At 39.8% G+C, this 10,176-nt stretch overlaps 1 protein-coding gene across 1 annotated transcript; it reads right to left on the bottom strand.

Moving 5' to 3' along the window:
- Positions 1-3,360: 3,360 nt before the first annotated feature.
- On the bottom strand, positions 3,361-8,248 carry LOC137291482 (PE-PGRS family protein PE_PGRS3-like). Its single transcript, XM_067822836.1, has 5 exons — positions 7,310-8,248; positions 6,847-6,926; positions 6,351-6,493; positions 5,811-5,967; positions 3,361-4,027 (listed from the first exon to the last, which is right to left on the bottom strand). The coding sequence occupies exons 1-5, from the start codon at positions 8,109-8,111 to the stop codon at positions 3,920-3,922; spliced, it is 1,290 nt and encodes a 429-aa protein (XP_067678937.1). The 5' UTR covers positions 8,112-8,248; the 3' UTR covers positions 3,361-3,919.
- Between the last annotated feature and the right edge of the window lie 1,928 nt (positions 8,249-10,176).

The raw sequence follows: 10,176 nt of genomic DNA, 5'->3' as shown, positions 1-10,176 counted from the left end.
AGCCAACATTTTATAGCCAAACAATGTGGAATCTCTATGCTCACTAAAAGGTTGTGTTGTTGAGTAATTTTGTAAACTAATACATTCTAACATATCTTTAGTTTTTAAGTAATTCATAAAGGTAAGAGGGTAACGCACCTTTTGGGGCTTAGTATATAACATATCCCATTCCTTCAAAGTTTACAGGACGATCAAATTCTTACGTGTTAAAACAGTTTTAGCAATTTCTAACTACTGTTTTAAATCACAAGGAAGAGCCGATAAAACTTATTGTTTTCGATGTTAATGTTGCAAAAAAATAATAATAAATAACGTTCCCATTATTTCTATAACATTACAAGGGAGTGAAACTTGAATATGGAGGCGTCACTGGTCAAACCGGAAGTTGGATTATTGATCATGTATCCTTTAGTTCCTGAAGATCCAGGTGAACTGTAGGCTGATTGATGTTTACACTGTGCGTCTTGAGGGTATTTTTTCACGACCCTCAGGCGAGTCGAAACTGTGGAATTCTTTCAAAATTCACATTTTTTGTTGAAACAAATTCCAACAGTTGTCACACGAACAGTTAATTTCTGCTGTTTTATAAAACTAAGACGCGTGATACACGACGGAAATGATGCACATCCCGACATGCTTTGACATTGTGTCTGAAAACATAGGTCATCCTAATGCCACGGTAACTTTGTTCATAAAAGTGACGTCATTTCTCACAAACGAAATACGATAAACAACATTATTTAAAGGAAGTGATAATGAAGATTTGAGGAAGATAAAGGAAACTGCTATTTTTATTAACTACTGATGAAAATTTAGACTATAACGAGTTGTGTGTGCTGATGGGTCATTCTCACTTACACGGGTTAGTGATTACAGTGCTCACAATGAAATTTGATCCTGGTGGGTGACACCAATTAGTCTCATCCAGGGGAACGGTGTTTACCGTTCATGACTTGAGGTTAATGATTCGTTGGTGTTGCTGATTTTTAAGTAATATTAGTGAACAATCTTTACCATCACCATCAGTATTTAATGATACATATGGTCGGTTCCCACGTCAGTCACGACGGCTAACCAACAAGTGAATGCTAAGTTTATTCCCAATGGAAGGGTCAGTCAGTACTTGATTTTCCAGAACTATAGGTTCACAACTAAGAGAAGAAGAGGTACATCCGTCCACTGGAACTGTGTCCAGAAAACCTGCCGTGCCACTGTTAACTTTGTGACGTCCTTCAGAAACCAGCATGTGAATTCTGAATGTCAGTAATGATGTATTATCTGCAAGAATATCAATTTTGATTGATGTTGTATCATTTGAGAGAATATGTATATTTTGAACCGTAACAGAGAATATGTTACCCATGTATATTTGTCGAAACATGTTATTTGTACAGCATTGAACACTCGAATGAACTGATCACTGTTTTGTATTTGTATTAAATTGTATTTGTAAAACCTCATGGGAATTACATTACGGGGGAACCTTATTTCACAGGGAGCACAATTTAGGAGACATCTATTGTCTGGCGGATTATTCCGCGTCACTGATTTGCCCACTTAAGAGGTGGCAGGTTAACGAGAAGACTCCCCACAGCATATTACATTGATGAGCTTTTCTTAACGGTGTCTCTCGGATGTTGCCATCTCTGACATAGAATTTAACCAGGATACGAAGCCAGATGTTAATGGTTACTTGTATTTACTAAAGTCTGCTTTTTTCTGCTTCATTTCTTGTGGGTTTTCTGTTTTTCACAGAAGATTTACAAGTGATACATGTGCATGCATAATACAAATTAGAACACTATAAATCATAAACCTTCGTTTCATGTCTCAACTCTTGGTATTTGTTTAAACATTTAGAAGTCTTTCATTGTTTCATCGGTGACTGTAATATACGTGATCTTAAATGTGTCAGTATTTTTTTAATTTAAGTAAGTATTAAATTGAAAACACAATCAAACCTTCTTTCATGTGAACTCTGCTAATTAACACCTATCAAAGGAACACACAAGCACGTGATCTACGTCACTAATTGCTGGAAGTCTCTTTCGTATGCAGCGTCGGTGGTTTAGTGGGTGTGATTGCCGACGATATGTGCTGCCAATAAGGTACCTTATTATTTTCTTATGGTTTCGGTTTCTAGGTTTGTACTGAAAAAGTAAAATAGTGTATGCTATGTTAAAAACGTATGTTTCCAGCCGTGAAGAAAAATGTTTTTATTGTCGTGTGATGAAATGTCACCATGGTTATTGTGCTGGTGAAACCGGCATTTTAGATAAACACTTACTCACCCAATCAGTCGTGAATGTGATGCCATGATTGTTAAGGCAGTATACCTGATTCAGATATAGTTATTAACTTCCTGTTGACTCAAGGGAGACAACGAAGTAATGCCCAAGTCAAGAGAAGTCGCCGAAAGCCCACCAAACGCGCTTAGGTTTAAATCATGTTTATTTAAAAATCGTCTTAAAGTAACAGAGTTCTTTCGTTATTTCCTTTACATATACATCATGCTGGAACGAAAATGGTCAGTTTTGCAATGTCAGTGTATGTTATGTAACAAGAGTGACAGAAAGCTGTTTGCATGTTTTCACCTCGGAATTTCGTTTTTCCCCTTTCCAGAATCAAACCTGATGTTTCCGTCAACGGTCATCTGTTGTTACACAATTCATATGGTGTATATATATTGACGTTGTGGTGACAACACGACCAGGGACATCTACTCGATCATAACACATATAATTAACATAAGCATTATTAAGGTAGTGAATGTTTAAAGGTAATCAAAGTGCTGGGCGTTATGTTTTATGTGTGACACCGCCTTCGGCTATACGCCGGCTATTTGGCACTGGTCTGACAAATCAGTGATTGATGTTATGAACACAGACACTCGTCGTGTGGATCCGATGACTCGCAATCAACCAAGCCAACAAGACTGCACTCCCGATCTTTGAGTCGTAACCCCTGACCAATATAGATCGCTTGGACCTTGACACCAGGAACCGACACGTATGAAAGTATGCCGTAAAAAAGAAACAACATTAAGTGAGGAAGTGAGTTTAGTTTCACGTCGCACTCCGTCATATTAAAGCTATATGACGGCGGTCTGTAAATAATCGAATCTGGCCAGGACAATCCAGTGATTTAAAACGATCTACGGGACATGATGACATGTGTCAACCAAGTCAGCCATCCTGGCCACCCCATCCCATAAGTCGCCTCGTATGATATGCATGGGCTACTGAAGATCAATTCCCATCTGATCTTCACGGGCCCATAACATTAAGCCGAAGATTACCTCTTACTAGAACTCAAACACACTCGTATTGTTTGTTTTCATTTATTTTTGATGCAGTGTACAAAGCAAGTTTCCACCTGTGTATGGCGTTGAATATTTACATACTGGATAACGGATGATCCTGGAATATATGGTTCTAAACATACATAATCAAACAGTGTTCAGTACGTACAGCGTGTATGATGAATATCTATTTAATCATATTTACATCACCGTTGAAGAGTGACCAGAGGACACCAGAAATGGGCATCACACATTGTGCCCATGTGACCCGGGCCTTTGGCGTGACGAGCGAACGCTGTAACCACTAGGCTACCCCATCGCCCTCCACTGGACAAGGGCGGTATATGATAACTACAATGAAACCTGGTTAATGGCCTCGTTAATCCGCAAAGCCGGAGGAGAACTACTGCAGCTCAAACGATACTGCAAAGGGTCGTTTCGTGAGGAGTTGGTTCATGGAAGAGCATTCCAGCAATATCACGGCTGTGAACACCAGAAACGGGCTTCACTTATTGAACCTATATGGGGAATCGGATTGGCTTTTTCGGCGTTACAAGCGCACGCTTTAACCACTGAGCGACCACACTGACCCGGAATATATCCAGATGCCCCGGGGGACTAATTCAAGATGGCGTTTTGATTGTCATAGCCCAGTTTGCAGCAATAGACATGGTCGCCGCTACAGCTGGCTCTTCCGCTAGAATCCGAGGTAGTGAGACTACAGAGCTGAAATACAGACAGTCCCGGTCACAATAAACTAATTCTGACATAAATTATGTGTTTTCTCGTATTGAATTAGCCATGTTAGACTGCCGCCATGTCTACTAACGAGTGGGATAATAATGTCATTTACTAGAACTGTATCTTCAATAATTATTCAGTTCCACAAATTGTGTTAGTTCTTTAAAAACTTAAGTATTTCGTGACTGATTTAATGATGTATTTGTCACCATGTTCCCTATATCTAGTGATTAGTTTCATTAAAAGAATCAAACAAATGTTACTTTTCTTTTCAGAAGGTTTACATCGATTTGAGACAGACCGTCATGTTTGTTAAATGTAGGCATGGCTAAAATTGCAAAGAGCCAATCAGAGTGTTGCTGTCAAAGGCGGCTCAAAATCGTGGTGTATCTATACAAAACACCACGGTTGAGATCAAAGGGAGCGCGGTCGAACAATGATACAATGTCCACATAAACGAGACTTCAATGTTAAAACAAGCATACATACAGACGGAAGAACCTCACCTCAATATCACTCATAAATACATAGAACAAAATCATAAAGCATTGAGTCAATCTTTATAGACTTACGAGAGACTATTTAACATATACCATTAAAAAAGGTAGGGGATTCGGATTTGGATTTTGATCAAATGCAAATGATGAAGCCAAGGAGGAAACAGATGATGAAGGAGGAAACAGGTGATGAAGGAGGAAACAGGTGATGAAGAGATATTAAGGGAAAATGTGACAATTTATTCCATTCCTTTGGAAATGTTTCATCTGTATGTATATATACTACAAACAAAAAGTATGGGAACACCCAAAATTTTGATAGTCACATATATACAGAAATGTAGTGAGGTTTTTTTATACTGTTAGATAAATGCAACTTTTTATGCGTAATGGGGACTTTAAACGACATGTGAGAACTCACAGTGATGTAACTGATTCAGCATTCGCTCGGTTGGGGTGGAATGAAACATTGTCAAAAACTGCGAAAGACAAGAGTGCTGAAACTCACCGCACCATGTTGAGTCAAGCGCCCGAACACAACAGCCTATTGCATGTGGAAGACAGAGGTGCCATCTGGGCACTGACAGTTGTGAATCGGTTCCGAAATGTTTGGAACTCAACATATGAGTCATCGGCCCTGGATATTTTATCCTGGTCTTTCAGAATGAGGTCCGGATCTTTACCAGTGGACTGGAACCTGTCATTCAATCTTTGACTGAGAGAGAGAGAGAGAGAGAGAGAGAGAGAGAAAGAGAGAGAGAGAGAGAGAGAGAGAGAGAGAGAGAAATTGCGAGACTTCTATAGTGTCTGTAGCTTCTTTTAAAGAAAACGTTGCCTGCCACAAGCTGCATGGGAAGTCTATCGTCAACTTGCACTAGTCTCTTGTGTTTGAATCAAACATGCTGTTTTTCGCTGTTTTTGGACAATGTTTCATTTCACTCAAACACAACTAATACTGAATCAGTTGCAACATTGCACATTTTAACATTAGGCACAAAAAGTTGCATTTACCTTAGAGTATAAATAACCTCACCACGTTTCAGCTGATTTTTTTTATTCAAACATATTTTATTCCTTAAGAAAAGGATTGGGCACAAGTTATCCAACTTAGAAAAGCCCACTCCCTGTCTTCATATGCATTCTCATTGGCAATTAGTATGCTCGCAAAATGGAATATCCCTACTTTTTCTGATGGTATATAAGATACAAAACTGAAGGAAGACTGGAAATATAATACGTGCCAAAATGTGCCCAAACCTCTCATGACTTACCACAATCCCTCTCCCTGAGTATTGCTGCAGACTCCTCAACGGCAGGTTAGTTGTCGGTATAGTAATGGAAGATATCTCACCAAGTCTCACCCGTATTGAAGACAAGACGCCCAAGCTGAACACCCTGACGCCGCCCCATGCACTGTTGGTAGTTGTTCTGGAAGGATTATGTAATACAGATAAACCTCACAGCGAGCATTATGGTTAATACACGTTCAATATCCACTTTCCCAAAGCAATCTTAGGTCTACGGCGATCGTAAACCTATGTTAGAGAGTGAGTTCAGTAATAATCGCAGGATCGCTGACACCGAAATTCTATTCACATTTTGTCCCGAAGAGCCCTTGCCAGTGTTGCATGACCGCACTTACGACACTGTGTTGAAGGGGTTGTTTTTCATGTTCATGAGTTTCTATTTTTTTATCCTTATAAAATGTTACTGAGAAACAAGCATTTCTTTTCAAATGTGGACATTGGGGTTTTAATCCCCCCACATTCTTCACACATTTGAATACGCAAACATTTACTGATAATACTGACCGTGAAAGAATCTCGCCCATTGTGACAGAAGAACACCCTCTTTCCACCCGGGCACGCCGTGTAAGAAGTACCGTGAACGTTCCAGACAGGGTCGTCGAAGACACGTTGACGGTACCTTGTAATGGGTTAAACGTCTGGGATATCTGTGGACCAATAGTCATAGTTGACCATAACATTTGGGTTAAATGTTAGCTCAGATGGACTCACTCTCTCACTCACCCTTTCTACTGGAGTGTATGGCAGGAGTGACTGGAACTTTCAGTGCCCAGAATCATATTTGATACAATACCCCATATTCCCGTATATTCACGTGTTTGTTTCAGGTGACATGCCTTGCGGGTGTTTGTGACACCATTATGATCGTAATCGTACATTAGAAATGTAAGATTGATCAAAAGGACAATGTCGTATTTTTTCACACATTCTACCCTAAACATCGCTAATACAAACAAACATTTAACCATTCATCTACCCCAACACTTTAACTATATTTTACCTGGCTTGTGTTATCTGTCCACGATAGCGTCACAGCTAATGAGCCTCTGTTGTCTGTGGCACTGCATGTCAGAGTCTCTCCTTCAATGAGACATACATACTTATAGCAACAGTATGATATGTTTATACATACGCCACAAGGAATGCGTTTGCTATTTGATTTAAGTTTGCATAAAAGAATCCATGTATGTTGCGATGTAGCTAGGGTTAACAAAACAGGAGAAATGGTTTCTCGCAACAACCATATCATACATGGATTCCATAAATGGTCTTTACAGACTCTGAGGAATTGTACTATTACCTCCAGAAGTCTTTAACAACAAAAATGCCTTCAATACAACAGGTAACAGCGGAGCAGGATGTTTTCATACAATCGTAAATTTGCGAGTACAGTTGTATGGGGTATATTCAGTTGTATGGGGTATATTCAGTTGTATGAGGTATATTCAGTTGCTACAACCTACCTTCTGAAATGTCAATGCCATTTCTGTCAGAAGCAGACAAACGGCTTCCAGCGGTGGATGTTCCTCTTGTGCCAAGAGACACTATGCCGGGCTGCCAGCCAATACCTTGGAAAACCCCTGTTCCCAATACATTTTGGCCTGAATTTGGCATGAAAGGCATGTTTGGAAGCGGTAACATGCTTCCCAGTTGCGGTGCAAATGGATTATTAGATCGAGAATTCAGATTCAGTTGAAACGGATTTTGCTGGAAATTAGACTGTAAGGAATTCATCTGTGAGTTTGCCAGGAATGGGGATGCTGTTGCAAATGGGCCTCCTGAGTTTGAAGACGGACCCCAAGCAGACGGGTTGTTAGACATTGGTCCATTATTGCCAAAAGACCTGGGTCCAAAAGGCGGACCATTTGGTGCATTTCGACCATTCATTCCAAAAGGTCCCGAGTTGATCCAGTTGTTTCCAGGATTAGATCTGAAGTTATTGTCACCAAATGGACCCGAGCTTCCAAAGGGACCTGCTCCAATACCGCCTCCAAATACACTTGGTCCAAAGCTACCACCTCCAAATATGCCTTGTCCTCCGTCTCCTAACATGCCTTGTCCTCCACCTCCAAACATGCCTTGTCCTCCACCTCCAAACATGCCCTGTCCTCCACCTCCAAACATGCCTTGTCCTCCTGGGCTTCCACCAAATCTTCCTTCCCTTCCAACTGGACTGTTCCATTGTCCTTGAGGTTGTCCTCTCCAGACCTGACACTGGACACCGTGCACATACACCACTAAGAACAATGCTACTGTACAATCCATCTTCTTGTTTTACCGTTATTCAGGTCTTTAATCGTACTGCTGTCGATTAAAGGTCACATTGTGTCACGTCGTTTTTCGTATCAAGTAATAAAATAAGAACAAACAGCGGCGAGATACCTTATTGTAGCTAACATCCACTGCTCCTCCAACCGTGGATGTTCTATTCGTATAAGCGTTCCCAGACATCTATCCATAAATATTTACAATGACTCAAGACAAATTTGATGGATACACTTGTCAATGGCTGTGTTGATCGACACCTGACTAGCTCAAGGTCAGGTGCTGTTGGTATGTCACCTGTCAGTTTCACTTCCTATTTATTGAGAAACATTGATGTTGAAATAAACACGTAGTAACCGGTCTATAACATTTAGGACGTCGTTAAAATATTTCAGTGCATATCATATGACGTGGGGTCATGTCGTCAGACGCTGTGAAATACTCATGGAAGTAAATAAGGGAACACGTGAAAGTGCAGGTGTTCCTTTATTTTCTGATTTTCCCCGATAGTGTAATATATAACATAGCCAGAAACTCGGAAAAGAGTATAGGAACACTTGTACTGTCATGAGATGCCTTACTCGGTGCCATGAGTATGTTAGAGTGTTAACGTTGTATTCTCTAATGTTCCAGGGTCCAGGGTCTCCTATGTTCAGGTTGAATTAGGAGCCACTGATCAGGCAAGACATCGTTGTAGTAAGGGAATTCCCGGTAGTCAGCAAAACAAGCCAATTGACTGTTGAAATAATTTATTTGAAATACATCTGACGAATAAGTTTAAACACATGGCATATACAAAGACAACAAAATTAAAATATATTTTCTTTTAGACAACGGGAGATAAAAAATGTGTAAATATATGTATGTCCACCGTTTAAAGCAAATCGTTCTTAGCATAGTGTAATCAAATCATTCTTCGCTATTATACACCTGGTTACAAATGACGAGTAACGTTAAAGTCTATACTCTGTTCAACGTTTGATAAGGATCACAAGACGTGTACTATAAATCTCTGAAATGTACACTTGGCATTTTTAGAAGAATGTTTGCATTGAAAGAAAAGATAAAACGATGTCAATTGAAAGTCGGAAAGTATTGTGTTATAATGAACAATATAAAAGAACATATGCACATAATTATACAGCATGATGCAAATATGCTTTACCATTCACAAGTTCAAAATGCAAGGGAAGGAAGATTTGGAGGAAGCCCAGGAGGACAAGGCATGTTTGGAGGTGGAGGACAGGGCATGTTTGGAGGTGGAGGACAAGGCATGTTTGGAGGTGGAGGACAAGGCATGTTAGGAGACGGAGGACAAGGCATATTTGGAGGTGGTAGCTTTGGACCAAGTGTATTTGGAGGCGGTATGTATGTATGCATGTATGAATGTATGTGTGCATGCGTGCTTGCGTGCGTGCGTGCGTGTGCGTGTTCGTGCGTGTACATAGGTGATTTCCACACATGTGTACGTACTAATTATTTAACAGATGAGTCCAGATACTTTTTCTTGCAAAAACTCCTTTATATCTCCACAAGATCTTTCGCCATACAACGGCTCTTCAGGCGTTCATTGATTGATATTCAAGTTTTCATTTCATTTCACTTGAAGAGCCGTTGAACGTCGAAAGAAAAATCTTGTGTTGATGTAAAGGAGATTTTGCAAGAGGAAACAGGTGGACTCATCTTTTATATATCCATACACATGAAGCTTTTCCAATGGAATGAAATAAATTGTCACATTTTCCCTAAATATCTCTCCATCATCCGTTTCCTCCTTGACTTCGTCATTTGCATTTAATCGGTCTTGTAAATTCAACATCCCCTGCTTTTTGTGAATGATATATATGAATATTAACTGTTCCGCACTGAACTACTACATTTTTTTAGAGTATACAATTATCTTTCTATGATTCACAAAGGTTATCCTCATGTCAAGTGTATACTTACACACACCAGTGATAGTTTATTATACCTGACAGAGACTGAGTGGTATACCATTATTGTGATGCAACAGCTGCTGCCAGAGACAAGCTATTCTGTACTGAACATTCTGTATTAAACATTC

The sequence above is a fragment of the Haliotis asinina genome, chromosome 7 (assembly GCF_037392515.1).
Source record: "Haliotis asinina isolate JCU_RB_2024 chromosome 7, JCU_Hal_asi_v2, whole genome shotgun sequence".
Lineage (NCBI taxonomy): Eukaryota > Metazoa > Mollusca > Gastropoda > Lepetellida > Haliotidae > Haliotis > Haliotis asinina.
The sequence above is the reverse complement of the archived record's forward strand: the minus strand, read 5'-3'. Positions and strand labels throughout refer to the sequence as shown.

Bases quoted from the DNA above. Each gene is read 5' to 3' on its own strand.
- LOC137291482 (XM_067822836.1), bottom strand. From the start codon at position 8,111: ATGGATTGTACAGTAGCATTGTTCTTAGTGGTGTATGTGCACGGTGTC. The intron at 6,494-6,846 runs GTAAAATATAGT...ATTGGTCCACAG, and splicing joins GGACAGATAACACAAGCCAG to ATATCCCAGACGTTTAACCC. The intron at 5,968-6,350 runs GTCAGTATTATC...TAATCCTTCCAG, and splicing joins ATGGGCGAGATTCTTTCACG to AACAACTACCAACAGTGCAT.